This window comes from Porites lutea, chromosome 12, assembly GCF_958299795.1.
Source record: "Porites lutea chromosome 12, jaPorLute2.1, whole genome shotgun sequence".
In the NCBI taxonomy this organism is placed as follows: Eukaryota; Metazoa; Cnidaria; class Anthozoa; order Scleractinia; family Poritidae; genus Porites; species Porites lutea.
In genome coordinates, this window is record NC_133212.1 from 4,673,841 (window position 1) to 4,689,751 (window position 15,911).

The 15,911-nt window shown below is 40.3% G+C and overlaps 3 protein-coding genes across 3 annotated transcripts; 1 reads left to right on the forward strand and 2 right to left on the reverse strand.

Moving 5' to 3' along the window:
- Window positions 1-761: 761 nt before the first annotated feature.
- Window positions 762-2,582, reverse strand: LOC140921944 (kelch-like protein 40). The gene has a single exon (XM_073371956.1). The coding sequence runs from the start codon at window positions 2,580-2,582 to the stop codon at window positions 762-764; it is 1,821 nt and encodes a 606-aa protein (XP_073228057.1).
- Window positions 2,583-9,259: 6,677 nt separating this feature from the next.
- Window positions 9,260-11,044, reverse strand: LOC140921945 (kelch-like protein 7). The gene has a single exon (XM_073371957.1). It carries the CDS (start codon window positions 11,042-11,044, stop codon window positions 9,260-9,262), a length of 1,785 nt encoding a protein of 594 aa, XP_073228058.1.
- A 72-nt stretch (window positions 11,045-11,116) lies between these two features.
- LOC140922128 (methyltransferase-like protein 27) lies at window positions 11,117-15,872 on the forward strand. Its single transcript, XM_073372148.1, has 4 exons — window positions 11,117-11,198; window positions 12,551-12,680; window positions 13,993-14,371; window positions 15,122-15,872. The coding sequence occupies exons 2-4, from the start codon at window positions 12,576-12,578 to the stop codon at window positions 15,316-15,318; spliced, it is 681 nt and encodes a 226-aa protein (XP_073228249.1). The 5' UTR covers window positions 11,117-11,198; window positions 12,551-12,575; the 3' UTR covers window positions 15,319-15,872.
- The last annotated feature ends 39 nt before the right edge of the window (window positions 15,873-15,911 follow it).

Below are 15,911 nucleotides of genomic sequence, written 5' to 3' on the forward strand. Positions count from 1 at the left end.
GAGACGTAGTTGCAAGCTCTCCCTCCTTTTCCTGCCCCGTCGCCAGAGCGCCCAGGAGAGCTTGCTCACAGGCTATGCATACCAATGCAATACATTACAATAGAATTTTGAATCCAAGTTTTAACCCTTTAAGCCCCAATATCCAGAAATAAATTCTCCCCACTGATCTCTAACATTTCCTCAATGAATGTGTTCAGAGAATTTGATGAAAGATCAAAGCATTTTGTTTTTGGTGATCATTTTATTAATTCTCATAACCCAATCTCTTGACAATGTATTGGTATCATTAGGAGAAAATTGATGTCGGTCACCATTGGGACTTAAAGAGTTAAAAAAAACAAATAGACCAGGAAATTGTGTGTTCTTTTTGCCTCTTGGTCAGCTCCTGAATTATCTATTAGTGTTGAAATTTTTATATGGTATGCACTTTTAGGCAAATGAACCTGTCACAGTAGGGTCTGGGGAAGTACAAATTTGTGTAAACAAAACAGTATATTTACTACTGTGGCCAAATTTATACTAATGTTCAGAGGATTGATAAGGGCCCTTTGCTGCTAGGGGTGAGGTGACCTACAGCTATATCTCATGCCAAAATTATAGGATACAACCCTAAAAACATCAGAGTTGAAAGAGCATAAAACATGTTAGGTTTTGAACTCTTATCAGTGTGATTTTATGGTGGTTTGAATAACAGAGAAATGAATTAACTTATATTATACATAACTCCTCTGCTTGCTGTGGACTAGTCTTGCAGTGACAACTTACTGGTAATGTTCAACTCGTGAAAACAACGGAACTTTCTGTCCACTGTCAACGAGATTCTCTTCCACTAACACATCTTTATGAATTGTTGCAGTACAAGCCTTGTAGTGTATTTGTTTATCTCTCTCATCTCCACTTTCACCACCAACAGGTATGGTGCTCTTCTCCTTCCATTCACTTGTTTCAGAATCAAACATTTCAACAGACAACTCCCTGGTTACAACTTGATTGTTGGTATTCTTTAACCCACCTATAACATACAAAGTTTCTTTAAAGCAGACCATGCTTGCTGAATGACGTGGTACACAGAGTTCTGCCATCAGATGCCACTCATTGGTTGATGGGTCATATACCTCACATGTGTTGAGAAGTATACATCTTTGTTCTCTCAACTGAATTCCACCTGCAACATATATCTTGTCATTCATAGCTGCTCCAAAGGCATTGTGCCTTGCCTCATTCAAAGGTGCAACCTCTTCCACACTCTCATCACTTGGATTAAATCTTTCCACTTTAGTATTTCCAGCAGCTATGGCATCCACAGAATTAGTACCACCTATTATATAAATGTGATGTCCCTGTGATATGGTACAGACTCCCCATCGATTTATGGGCGTATCTTCTTGCATATTCCAGTTATTAGTATTAATGTCATATGTGTACATGTAAGGAATATGTTCAACATAGGTTAAAGCATTCAAAAATGAATAACCACTTACTGCTGACACACTACAGAATTGCTCATCATACACAAAGCCTGACTGAAATGAACACCAGAGGTTTGTGGAAGGCACATAGTACTCCAATACATGAGACTGACTTTCTGTATTTTGTTTACTAAAAATGTAAACCTTTTGCTGGTTGAGTACGACAGCATGGTTTTCATGTTCAAAAGTCATGTTTGCCATTTGATACCACATATTTACTTGGGGAAGATAACACAATGCCTTCCTGCCACCACACAAAAAAATTCCTTCCACTTGAACCTTCAAGCAATTTCTTGGTGCTTTGCTAAGACTTTCATCTGTGGCAATAAAAATTGACTCCATGGACCCCAGCAAATAGTTTAAGCAGTCATAATTTCTTGTTATGAGTTCTTCCTTCACCAATTTCTTCAGTAGAAAGTCGTGTGGTATGGATCTTAAGCGGATGTGGCGCAACAAATCAAGGAAAAAGCTTTCTCTGTCACTCCTGTTGTAAGACACCCACTTGACAATTCCCTCGAAAACTTCTTCCTCGCTACTGATTATTACGTCATCACTAGAGACCCATTCCAAGACTTGCTTTATGTCAAGGTTAAGGAAATCTTCTGTTTCCATCACAGCAGTGAAATTTGAATGAATCTCCGTGCGACATGCTCGTTTCAGGTCTTCGCAATGATACTTGTCAGCATAATAATAGTTGAAAACACAGTTCTCAACTGTCAACTTCCCTTTTAAAAAAACACTAGCCAACGCTTTTAATCCCGGAAGAAGCAGATACTCCGAGGTTGCAATCAGCTTGTGGCAGCTTTCCTCTGTGACGGTAACATTTCCAGTGTAAATGTATTGTAGCACGTCTTCCATGACAGAAGCAGTGGCCTCTTCAAGCTTGATTTCGATCCGTTGCCCGTTTCTTTCCCTCATGTCGCTTTCCAAAAGTGACAGGAAGAACGGACTGGCCGCAGCTAGAACGACTTTGTAAGCTTTGAATTCTTTGCCGTTCACTACAACTGTCACATCGCAAAAGGTTTCCTTTCTTCTCAGAGTATTGAGACGCTCAAAAAGTTGGTCACGATGTTTTGCAGGATCTGCTGTCATGGGTTCAGTCAAGTCGGCCATGTTGGCGTAAGTGAAAGACTACTACCTCGCTATTGGGACCTGGACCGAACAAAGGAATGTTGGGAGTCGTTCGGTAACCTGTGTACAGTCCCTCCCCCCTCCCCGCTACCTCCCCTCAGTAAAAATCGGCTGGGAGAGGTAAGGAGAGGTTACGACCTACGACGACTTCTTCTTACGAAGACGAATTCAAAGGGAAACGGGTACAGGTAGACAGCGACCTTACGATCCCACAACGGCCACGCTAATGAAAATGTCGCTGAAAAATAGACTGAAACTTCCTCGCCCTTACCGACCAAATCACATGAAATCACCAGGAGCCGGCACCCAGTAACTTTAAAATGGGAAGTTAGGGTCCCGGGGGGGGGGTACTGCCATATATGGGCTATATAGGTATGTGCCGCTGTGAAGGGTATGGTTTTCAAGCAGTTTACTCTAGGATAGGGTATATAAATCAGAGCGTTTGGCTCTAGAATAGGGTATCATTTTTCAGGAAACTGATCAGTTGGTTGAAGATTTTATCTAGACTAGGTACACAGCTACTCTAGGATAGGGGGATATGGGGAGTTTCCTCTAGTATAGGGTATCATTTTTCAGGAAACTGATCAGTTGGTTGAAGATTTTATCTAGACTAGGTACACAGCTACTCTAGGATAGGGGGATTGGGGGAGTTTACTCTAGTATAGGGTAGCAAAATTCAGCTGAACTAGCTCTGCTAAAGGTTAAGGGTTCCAGGCTCCCAGCGGCACATCCCCACCCAGCAATTCCTAAAGTGCCCCCCCCGGGGTTAGGGTTTTTTCTCCAGTAGAAACCTAAACTAGAGGTTACAAATTGTACGGTAAAATACTGCCAGTAGACACTGGACAGTGGTACATCATTACTTATGAATCTGTTATAGAAGTTGTAGTCAATCGATAAACCCATCACAAAGTTAAGGCAGTCTTTATTTTCGGTTACGAGGTCTTCCTTCACTAATTTCTTAAGAAGAAAATCTTTTGACAAAGACCTTAGTCGGACTTGCCGCAAAAGATCAGGAAAACAGCTTTCCCTTTCACTCCTAGACTACGAGTAGTCCCCCTTTTTTCCTCAGGGATAGTAGAGCGAGCGAAACGCGAGCGCGCGTGAAAATCACGCCACGCGAGATAAGGCGACACCGCGTCTCGCCTTTCTCGCGTGGGGTGATTTTCACGCGCGCTCGCGTTTCGGTCGCTCTACTATCCCTGAGGAAAAATGGGGGACTGCTCGTAGTCTATTTCACTCCGGTTGTGAGACACCCACTTGACAATTCCCTTGATGCTTCTTCTTCGGCACTGTTCAGGAATGCTCCCTGGTGAAATATTGTTTGATATCTTCTTCATAACTCTTTACATCACAGCAGTGAAATTTGAATTGATCCTCCTAAAACATTTCGCTTAATTTCAGCTCTGCACAATGATACTTGTCAACAAAATAATAACCGAAGAGATAATTATCTATCACCAATTTCTTTTTCAAGACACAACAAGCCATTGATTTTAATCCGGGAAGACTCCGCAGTGACCGCAGTTGCGATCAGCTCATGGCAATTTTCCTCGGTGAGAGAAACAAGAACTTCACTCATATTTTATAGAAGATCGCACTTTGGTGAGGATGTGAATAGGACAAGGAAACCATTAATATCAGTGAGGAAAGAAGGATCAGTAAATAACTTAATAAATTCTAAGAAGAAAAACAGTAGACTGATCCTTACGGCAAAATGATTGCAAGAAAGGAAAAAAATCGGAGAAAGAGAACCTCTCGGTAAAAACAAACAAACAAACGAACAATAAAACGATCAAACAACAAAAGATCTAAAAAAACGAAAATCACACAGCCATTTTTTGAGAGAAAAGCCCTGGGGACGAAGTTGTGTATTTGCCCGAAATTTCGGTTTTCAACCTTCCTAGTATTTCAATCAGGACACCATACAGGACTGAAGATATTTGCACCTGTCTTCTTTTATTGCACCTTGATACTTGATTGAGTAAGGAGGATTTCTCACTTAATATTTTTTTAATATTTCACTGAAAAGGAATGGTAGTTTTTAAAAATAGCGACCCGAGTTATGTGTTGTCTTTAGAGCTCAAGAGCGTATCATGTTAAAGTACTATTATTGAGATGCTAAGACCCTAATAAAAGCTCTTTCTTGTGAAGTTGTTCTTCTTTGCTAAGGGCAAGTTGGGGGGGGGGGGGGTAACCTGCGTAGCAGGCATTAAAGCGGCGGGGAGGAAGGGTGAGAAAGGGAAGAAGAGGTAGTAAGGGAGAGGGGATTGGAGAGAGAAGGAAGGGAAGTCATGCAGAAAAGCGCGCGCCTAATTCTGATTGGTCGTTGAAGCGACAGCTGGGATAAATGAAAGAAGCAAAAGACGAGGATTTGGTAGCAGGCGTTCCCTTCTTCTCTTTCTTACCCTTCCCCTCCTCCCTTTAACGCCTGCTACGTAGGCTAGGTGGGGAGAGGGCAGGGAGCCGCCCAAGGAGCCGCCTGGTTAGCCCAGTCGGAGGAGTGCGGGTCTTCTGAGCTGGAGGATCTGGGTTCAAAGCCCGCCGCACCAGCGCAACTAAGGTCTTGAAAAGACTGGTGACGCATGCCACCTGTGATTAAAATCCCTTCTCAGCTCTCAGTTCAGATGATTGCCTCATAGGGCGGTAACATAAAGCCTCTGACCTTGTTCCTTTATCCTTGCAGGGACGTAAACAATCCGTGACATATTGTTCAAAAAGAGCACGACTGAAAGAGTAGGGGACATAGACGTTGGCCTTGTTTCTTCATCCTTGCGCATCCGTGGAAGAGGACGTAAAAAACACGTGACATATTCAGACTTGCCTAGTCTCACCACGTTGTTGTGAGTCTCACGATTAAAGGATGTCTCACGTTCTCACGAGTTGGCAACTGATTTCTCATGCTTTCTCAAAAAGTCAAACTCCAAAAACTTTTGGAGCTGTAGGGTTCGCTTTTAAGTTAGATATCAACAGATAGCCAGCTCAACCCAACGAAAACGGTTACCGGGCGCGTTTGATTACATTCTTTCAGCCTATCGCTGCCACCAAATGTGTAGACTTTCTGTTTCTCTTGTTTAAAGATGGTGCCAACAAAACATAGAAATTACAAAACCTAAATCGTTACTGCTCCAGCTTTAAAGTGACATAGTGAATTCCAATATCCATTATCTCTACTGAAAGTCATTCCACTAGGAAATTTGGGACATCTCACGACTTTTCTCACTACTTTTCCCAGCTATAGGTTTAGAATCTCACATTTTTTGCCTTTTGGGGCGGGTGTCTAGAAAACACAGACCACAGACCTCAGACCCAGAAAACCCAGACCTAGAAAACACAGACCTCGCAATTTAAAACGGGCCGCGATGTTTTCGACGTAGTCCAGTTCCTGTTTATAACGTAGTAAAACAACAACAACTTTACTTCTATGAACATGGTTTTTCCACTAATGTTCATTTACTGGTGTTTTTTAATTTGCCACTCAGGATGTACCAAGTAATTGTGCTTTTTAGTCAGCTGTTGAGTCGCTAATAAAGATGATGTGTGATGTATTCACTGTATTCACGAAAATTGCAGGGCCTTCCGAACAATTTCCTTCACACCATTAAAACTACTCGGTCCATATATTTTATTTGGCTTTACATTTTTAATGATATTCCAAAACAAAAAATGCTTAAGGGAAAAGATACAAAAATTCAAAAGACTGAGGCATTCCATCACGCGATAGATCCTAGACCAACAAAGGAAGCCTGCGTTTGGCTGTTGCCTGTTCTTGTTGCCCAGTCCAGCAATAGCTTTAGATAAGCGTCAAACGACCAAAACAAAAAGCAAAGTCGGCATGCCATGGCCAGTAGCCATAAACTATAGCGAAAATAAGCGCCATGCGTAAACTGTTTTCATCAAATGTGTAGGTCTTATGACATGTTTTAAATTGCGAGGTCTGTGTTTTCTAGGTCTGTGTTTTTGAGGTCTGTGTTTTCTAGGTCTGTGTTTTCTAGACACCCCTTTTGGGGCTTGGCAAGACTGCATATTTTTCAAAAAGAGTAGGGATATGGCTGGGATATGGATAGTTTATCTACCTTTGTGCCATCATTGAGCTGGGTGAGCGAGGTGTGTTCAAAATTTGATCACATTTAATGTGGACTGAGGTGGCAGCGTAGCGCGCCTTTTACATGTCTAATCCCACCCCTCTGGTTCCTCCACAATTTAGCTGTTGGCTGCATTAGTGAGGAAGGTTAACACCCGTTTGTAAAGTCCTAAGGGTGGACGAAAGGAGAGCTTTATATCCTTCCCCCCTACCCCCGCTCGCACGTCTCGCTTCGCATTCCTCTCGCTTGTGATTTCTTACAATATATCCCAAATGGATAGCATTCCCGCATTTATCTGGAGAAAGTACAGCCCATTCGGGAGGCGTTTAATCCTTTAAGCCCCAAAATCCACATACAAATTCTCCAAACTGGTCTCTATACATTTCCAAAAAGAATAAGTAAAGAGAATAAAAAAAGAAATGTATTTTTCTCAGCTGATTATTTAATCAATTCTCACAACCTATTCTCTTGATTGTGTATAGATATTATTAAGAGAAAATTGATGTTTGTCACTCTTGGGGAAAAAATGGGAAAGGTGAATACACTGGTATGCATGGATGTGCGGGGCCCTCTTTACGTTCTGGTGCGCTCAAATTCTCCTCTCCCTTTAGAATGCTTACCACACAAGCTGGGGGAACCATGGGTTGATTTAGATGGTCCCAAACCTCTCTCCCCCATAATTTTTGTCTCAAATTGAGTAAAAATTGTAAATGAATTCCAAGTATAAAACATCTGTCGTCTATAAAGCTTTTACTTGTTTGGATACAGATGCTTTCGGAGTTCTGTTACCAAAAAATACATTGTACTTTTTTTAATCTACATGTATAGTTTAAGGGCTGGCAAGTCTCACCCCTTCCGCTTTGTGAAATTTCTGAATTCACCCAGGGAAGGTGTCTATTTAAGAAATATGCTTAACATAATTTAAGCCACATCCCCCGATCCTGTAATGACTTGAAAATAATAAAATAAGTAAAAAGTGTAAACCACTACTTTTTCATTCGTCTCCTTAATCATAACATTATTACGTGGTTTATACTACTACATGAGAAATTTCTGCAATTTTATTGGCTTACAGCAGTGGTATTTCAGCTTAATTTGAAATACCTACATGTGAAAATTACAACCTTTTGCGGGTAGTAGCATAAACAAATAATAGCATGATTTGTATGTGATATTTGGCATAAATACCACTCGTGATATTTCAAAATTGTCTCAAATTTCACTCGCCTAACGGCTCATAAAATTACGTATAACAATTTTGAAATATCACTCGTGGTATTTATGCCAAATATCACTACTAATCATGCTATTATCTATACAAATACTATTTCACCCTCCCTAGAGTTAATCACAGATAAAAGCTAAATGTTAGTTCTCATAAATTTGGTAATTTTGTGATGAAATCCTAAGTGTATAGCATTCAAATAAAAGCTAATCAGAGCAGTTCCTCTTCCATCACAACCGTTGTAAGTCAGTATTTAACAAACTGAAAATTATTATCTTATTGATTTTTGACTTCAAGACTCTTGGGAAGAAAGGATGTTAAAATTACCTCTAAATTCAATGAATGTTTTTCCTATTCTTTACACAGATATATCCTTTACAAAGTATTATGATTGTAATGTCTGCAATAGGCCATTTCTGAGTTCCAAAACTCTCACTTTAAAAATGAAGCTAAGTGCAAAACCTTTCTTGTGAAAACAAGTCTTATTCACTGGTGGATTGAGGGGAGGGCCCCCTCCTTATTTTTAGGCCAAAATGAGGCCTGAAGGGCCGAAAAAATTTTGTTTTGAGACCAGCCCCCCCTTATCTCAGGGTCTGGATGACCCCCCCCCCCCGCCCCCTTATCTGAAGGTCTGGATCTGCCACTGTTACTTGCATGAGAAAAAAAATTGTTTTCATATCAATAGCTTCACACTTAGCCTCGTTATGAAACAGAGGCTTGGGACAGCTTGGAAATGGCCTATTGATGTCTGGAAAAATATGGCCACCCATCATAACTTTAAGGGGTGCTTAAGTTTAGTTTCTTCTGTTATAAAAATGTCAACACCATTACATCACTCAGCAGCTGAACAACAAGCAAAAACAACAAAAAATTTCCTAAGTTATTGTTTTTTTCAAACTTGGGTTCAAAATTCTATTGTATTACATTGGTATGCACTTGTAGGCAAATGAACCTATTAAGGTAATGTCTGAAGAAAGAACAAATGCGTAAACAGAAGAGTACATACTATGCTCCTTTTCCAAAACCTTGTTTGTTAAAAGAAGTTTATCAGGTTATATGGTAATGAACTTACTTTACCCATAATAGCATGGCCAAATTTTGATTTTTAAAAAAATATTAACACTAGTGTTCAGAAGGTTGATGTGGGACCTTTGCTTCTAGGGCTCAGGTAAGCTAACTCATGCCAAAATCATGAGATACAACCCTTAAAAAAAGAGATTGAAAGAGCATAAGGTCTGCCAGTTTTCACAGTACAAATTTATGGTGGTTTGAATAAGAGCAAAATGAATTAAATCTTATGTAACTCCTCCACTTGCTGTGGACAAGCCTTGCAGTCAAAAAGTAAGGCTTGACTAACAAGACAATGGTGTTATCTCCGTCACATTGTCAATGAGATTCTCTTCCACTAACACATCTTTATGAATTGTTGCAGTACAAGCTTTGTAGTGTATCTGTTTCTCTCTCTCATCTTCAGTTTCACCACCAACAGGTATGGTGCTCTTCTCTTTCCATTCACTTATTTCAGAATCAAACATTTCAACAGACAACTCCCTGGTTACAACTTGATTGTTGGTATTCTTTAACCCACCAATGACATACAAAGCTTCTTTAAAGCAGACCATGCTTGCTGAATGACGTGGTACACAGAGGCCTGCCATCAGATGCCACTCATTGGTTGATGGGTCATATACCTCACATGTGTTGAGAAGTATACATCTTTGTTCTCTCATCTGAATTCCACCTGCAACATATATCTTGTCATTCATAACTGCTCCAAATGCATCATGCCTTGCCTCATTCAAAGGTGCAACCTCTTCAACACTCTCATTACTTGGATTAAATCTTTCCACTTTAGTATTTCCAGCAGCTACGGAATCTCCAACTTGAGTACCACCTATTATATAAATGTGGTGTCCCTGTGATATGGCACAGACTCCCCATCGATTTATAGGCGATTCTTCTTGCATATTCCATTTATTAGTATTAATGTCATATGTGTACATGTAAGGAATATGTTCATTATAAGTTAAAGCATTCAAAAATGAATAACCACTCCCTGCTGACACACTACAGAATTGCTCATTATATTTAAAGCCAGACTGAAAAGAACACCAGAGGTTTGTGGAAGGCACATAGTACTCCACTAAATGACACCGATTTTGCTTACTAAAAATGTAAACCCTTTGCCGGTCCAGTAGGAGAGAATGGTTTTGATGTTCAAAAGACATGTCTACCATTTTATACCACATATTTACTTGGGGAAGATAACACAATGCCTTCCTGCCACCACACAAAAAAATTCCTTCCACTTGCACCTTCAAGCAGTTTCTTGGTTCTCTGGAAAGACTTTCATCTGAGTCCGTAATGGATCTCAAGACAAAGTTCATGCATTCAATATTCGTAGTAACAAGGTCTTCATTTACAAGTTTCTTTAGTAGAATGTCTTGTGATGAAGGTCTTAGGCGGATCTGGCGAATCAAATCAGGAAAACAGCTTTCTCTGTCGCTTCTGTTGTGAGACACCCAGTCTACAATTCCCGTGAATACCTCTTCCTCTGCTCTCACATTTATGTCATCACCAGACACCCATTCCATTACTTGCTTCATGTCAAGGTTCAAAAAATCATCAGTTTTCATTACATCACTGAAATTCAAATTGATCACGCTGCAACAGATTTCTGTCAGCTCGGTACAACGATACTTGTTAGCAAAGTAATAATTGAAGACACAGTTTTGAACTGTCACTTTCTCCTTCAAAAATTCAACAGCCAATGTTTTTAATCCAGGCAAAAGAAGATAATCCGCTGTTGCGATCAAATTGTGGCAGCTTTCCTCGGTGACGGAAACATTTCCAGTGTAGATGTATTCTAGCACGTCTTCCATAACGGAAGCAGTTGCCTCTTCAAGCTTGATTTCGATCCGTTGTTCGTTTCTTTCTCTCATGTCGTTTTCCAAAAGCGACAGGAAGAACGGGCTGGCCGCAGCTAGAACGACTTTGTTAGCTTTGAATTCCTTGCCGTTCACTGCAACTGTCACATCGCAAAAGGTTTCCTTTCTTCTCAGAGCATCGAGACGTTCAAGCAGCTCTTCACGATGTTTTGCAGGATCTGCTGTCATCGGTTCAGTCAGGTCGGCCATGTTGCCGGCAGTTTAGAACACATTCCACATCTTCCGCATTCCGGGAACGTTGGGCACTGGACCGAACCGCGAAAATTCGTCGGAAATAAAGGTCGGAAACAGTCGGATGGAACGAATGACCTACGAATGGACGTCTTCCAAAAAACCGGCCTAGGTAATGTAAAATGCAAGAACGTGAGACCTTTTTCACGTTCTCGCGCGCCCGAATTCTCTTCTCTGTTTCGGTAATACTTGCCTTGTCACGCTGGCCTGCAGAACAAGATTATTTTTTCGCTTTTTTTAAGGCGAGCAAAGATAAACGCCAGGCGTGTGTTCCTTCGAGTGTGTCTCGACTCTCGCGTCCTTCGCCCGCTTCGGTTTCGTCTTTGCTAGCCTGAAAAAACGACAAATTCTGTAAACCAGCTGGTATCCCTGTTTTCCCAAAGCGGGTCATGCCATAATCCCCAGATGCGGCCTATAAGAAGACACATGGTCCAATTCCCCTGGGATCTTCATTGGGAATACTGATAGAGAGGAGAAGTGTGACGTCACGTTACTATGGGAGCAAAATTTTTGGATCACAACAATAGCAATAGGTTTAGATTAGCAAAAGAACAACTTTGCATGTGCATTACGCTTTTTTGTACATTTCTTAGCCATTGTTGCACGACTGGATGAAACTTCCTAATTTCACTTGCCCACTTTATGGAGTAGGTAAGCACAACACAAAAATTTTTTTGTTCTAAACTTAGAGATGGTCCTTTTGCATTCAACCCAGCAAATTTTGCCAACATTTGACAAATTAAATGAAATTTATTGAATAAGATTGATGAAGTTGAAAGAGTTGAATCCACTTTTAAGTGTCGTTTTGATTTGTTGTCATCCAAAAACTTTGCTACCATGGCAACGTGATGTAACGACTTCTCCTCTCTATTCCAGTGGATACTAGTTTAATATACCTCCTTTTGAACGTAGCCGGCGGGATTGATTATTATTTAGAGTGAGCAAAGTTTTGGCAGAGGAACTGGGAAGCTGTGCTGAGAATTGGGAGGAGACGCTTTGAAATCAGATGATCAACAGTTTACACCCTCTTTGATTGGACTAATCACAGTGCCACCACAGTAGATTATCACCATTAGCAGTCACAAAAACCCTACAGTTTGAGGCCAGGGAGTTTTAGTGGCAATGTGTTCAAAGAATTTGAGGTCATCAATGTTGTCCTACAGGGGAACTGATTTTACATTTAAGTAATCTGAAGGATCTTATAGCTTTGTTTACAGCACATAAGCAATATAATAGATTACCCAAGATGAGATGATGTATGACCTTGACTTTGTCAGTGATAGTAACACTTAAACCCTTCTTGAGAATTTCATCAAAGAGGACCATTTCCAGCTTAACACAGCAGCAGCATGCATAGGCTAAAAAAAGGTTCAGCCTTTAGCCTGGTCATCAAAGTGTCGCCTGTGTATTTATCCAACATGGTTGAGTAAATCCAATATTATATTGCCTTTCCTTTTTTTCAAGAATTTGTTGGTGGTTTCCACTAATAATGGCTGTTGCACCTAACAACAAGGCAATTTTAGAAGTGATCACAAAGTCAGCATTAAAGGATGCCAAAAAAACTTTTGATGATTGGGCAAAAACTTATGAAGAGGTATGTTGTACTTTTTAGAAAAATGAAAGAGGCTCTCTTAGGGGGTGTATGTATGTCCCTAGTCTGAATTTTAAATATGGTCATTTCGCATTTTGAGGCGTAGGCCATGTCCCCGGGAGTACTGCCATATATGGGCTATATAGGTATGTGCTGTTGTGAAGGGTATGGTTTTTCAAGCAGTTTACTCTAGGATAGCGTATAGAGCATTTGGGTCTAGAATAGGGTATCATTTTCTAGGAAACTGATGAGTTGGTTGAAGATTTTATCTAGACTAGGGATTGTGGTATAGGGTTTTGTTTTGGCTAGACAGTGCTAGTGACCTCAGTAGTTTCTGGAAAACAGCTACTCTAGGATAGGGGGGATTTGGGGAGTTTACTCTAGTATACTCCTGAGTAGCAAAATTCAGCTGAACTAGCTCTGGTATAGGTTAAGGGTTTGAGGGTCCCAGCAGCACATCCCCACCCAGAAATTCCTAAAGTACCCCCCGCGGCCATGTCCCTGCCGTAAGTAAAGAGACCATCAAAAGTGGTGTCCAAGACTATAATGAGGGAAAATAAACTTGGTAAACAGTCAATACCTGCTTAACGGACACCCAGTTAAGACAGACACCTTTTTATTATGGACAGTTTGTTTTGTCCCAGGGAAAAGAAAGCCCTTACATTTTCTCTAAATTCAACCCTCTTTAATAATATGGACACCCAGTCAACAGAGACACTTTCTATGGCCTCCTCAGTGTCCCCATTAATCAGGGGCACCCAATGGCTGTTTTCTGTGAAATATCTGTTCGGAGAAGCAAAAATCGCCTCGAATTTTCTAAAGCTTGGGAAGGCTACAAACTTCTAGATGACCGTTCCATTCATGTACAATTTTCAAAGCTTATCTAATAAATTCCCTACAGTTTTCTGAAGTTTAATTTTTCCCATTTCACTCCCAGGTTAAGCTATTTTTCATGGAGAAAGGGAACCTAACTTTTTCGGAATCGAAAATACGATGCAGAGAGGAATCAGAAAAATTGTCACTTTCATAAAACTTTATATTGCAGCTAAAATTTTTGGGAAAATAATACTGAAGCCGTTGTAATTTCTAAAAGACTCAAGTTGCCCCAGCATGATCGAACAGATAAAAATTTTTTAGCGCCTTTTAGAATACATTTTTACTGATCTAAAAGTACTCTGGATAACCTAAAAAGTGTTTTCAATGCAATTAGGAGAAAACCGTCTTTGGGTGCCCCTGTATTAATGGGGTTTGACTGTAATAGTGATGAAATAGTTTTGCCATAATACTGTCTATACTATTTTTTTTTATCTTTTAGGATACAAACAAACTTGGTTACAAAGGGCATGTCCTGTGTGTTGAGGCTTTCAATAAAGCCATGCGGTCTCAAGACATTTTCCCTGAAGCTAACAAGGATATCAAAATCCTTGATGCTGGGGCCGGCACAGGAATCATTGGTGAAATGCTGGTGCAGCAAGGGTATAGGAACATTGATGCCTTGGACATTTCTGAAGAAATGTTGAATTTAGCGAAACAGAGGAATGTTTACAAGCGATATATCTGTGCTGCATTGAGTGACATCTCCATTGATGACATACAGACTGGCGAGTATGATGTAACACTGTGTGCAGGTACTATAGTCTATGGACAAGCAAAGCCGGTAGCGCTGGATGAGTGTGTCCGTCATGTAAGACCAGGTAATACAAGAATGTCTCTTTGCTTCTTGTCAATAGGGACATCAAATCCCTAGCGGCAAGGAGTGGGGGAGATTGCTGTTTTTGTTGGTTAGAATACATTAGGCTCTCAACAGGCCATTGAAAACCTACTTTAGGTAGAGAGGAGGAAGTGGAGTTGACCTTCACATGGCTCAGATCATGACTAGAAAGAAAATAGTAATGGTTTTGTATCCAGAAGAAACCTAAAAACTGCTAAATACATTGACCAACGTTCCTCCAGTCTTGAAGTCTTGAAATTTACAAAGCAGTTTTGCAGGCCTGGACATAGTTTGCAATGTCTGCCATCTCCACCCATCACGATCTGCCCCGTTCTTCCCACGGGTTACCACTTAGGGGGTGGAGAAAGCTGACATTTCAAACTAACCTGGAAACGGTCTTGAAAATAAAGATTTTTTTAAAGTAAAATTTTATTTAAATGTAATCTTGTCTGTACCCAAAGCATTTAATCACAGAATGAGAAGTTTCAGAACTCACTGCGTATGTCGGCACTGTTCCTTTTTTAAACACTATGTCTGCAATGCATCATGGGAAAAGTTCTGTTGATTGATCGTTTCTGTCAATCACCAGTTTGATCACCTTGTCTCTGAAAAATAATTTTTTTATTTAGAAAAAAAGCGTGGAAAATATTGCCTAAAGTGGGCTAGGCATTCATTTTCCACCACCTTTTTGTCCAGCATGGTTTTTAATCTTCTGTTGCTGATCTTTCCCTAGGTGGTCTATTTATTTTTTCCATACGTGCAGACTCATTTGATCCTGTAGAACTTGGTTACCGCACCAAATTTGAGGAAATGGAGAAAGCAGGAAGATGGAGTCTCGTAAACAGAGAGCAGCGAGAACTATACACCCATCCCCATGATGAGAGCATTAGGAACTGTTACTTGATCACTTACAAAGTGCTCAAGAACTGATCAACATTGCTGAAGCAGCTAGTTGACACATAAGTGGTGCAAACATTTAAACACAAGCAACACATCAGACAGTAGAATGTGTAGAAACAGTAGAAACAACAAAGGCTGCAGATTGACTATATGATACTATTTAATAACTATAAGTAAAGAAACTTTGCCTGATGTTCAAAATTGTAAATGGGGAATGTCCAGATTATTTCACTAATCATAGAACGTATTTTCAAAATACCCATAGCTAGAACACTCGATCTCCTTTCAATAATGCTTTGGCTGTATTAAGATGCCGGTCAAACATGGGTCTCCAAACATTTCATGCGAGTGCAACTCGCCTGTGGAACTGTCTGTACGACCTTAACCAACATGTCAATTGAAAGCAACTTTAAGAAAAATAGCAAATATTTAAGTATTATGAGGGAATTTTAAAGTACCTTTCTAAGCATAATTTTCATCGACTGTATTGTACCAGATGACTATATTTATCCATTTTAAGCTTTTTCCCTTTTAACTTCTTGTGATGATATACCATGCATTGTATTACAAATAGCCACATAATTCTTTTTGGGCCACAGTGTAAACTTCTGGGCCCACCTGCA

Excerpts from the sequence above, each read along its gene's own strand:
- LOC140922128 (XM_073372148.1), top strand. The coding sequence starts at position 12,576 with ATGGCTGTTGCACCTAACAACAAGGCAATTTTAGAAGTGATCACAAAG. Across the intron at positions 12,681-13,992 it reads GGGCAAAAACTTATGAAGAG|GATACAAACAAACTTGGTTA; the intron begins GTATGTTGTACT and ends TTTATCTTTTAG. Across the intron at positions 14,372-15,121 it reads TGTCCGTCATGTAAGACCAG|GTGGTCTATTTATTTTTTCC; the intron begins GTAATACAAGAA and ends ATCTTTCCCTAG.
- LOC140921945 (XM_073371957.1), bottom strand. The coding sequence starts at position 11,044 with ATGGCCGACCTGACTGAACCGATGACAGCAGATCCTGCAAAACATCGT.
- LOC140921944 (XM_073371956.1), bottom strand. The coding sequence starts at position 2,582 with ATGGCCGACTTGACTGAACCCATGACAGCAGATCCTGCAAAACATCGT.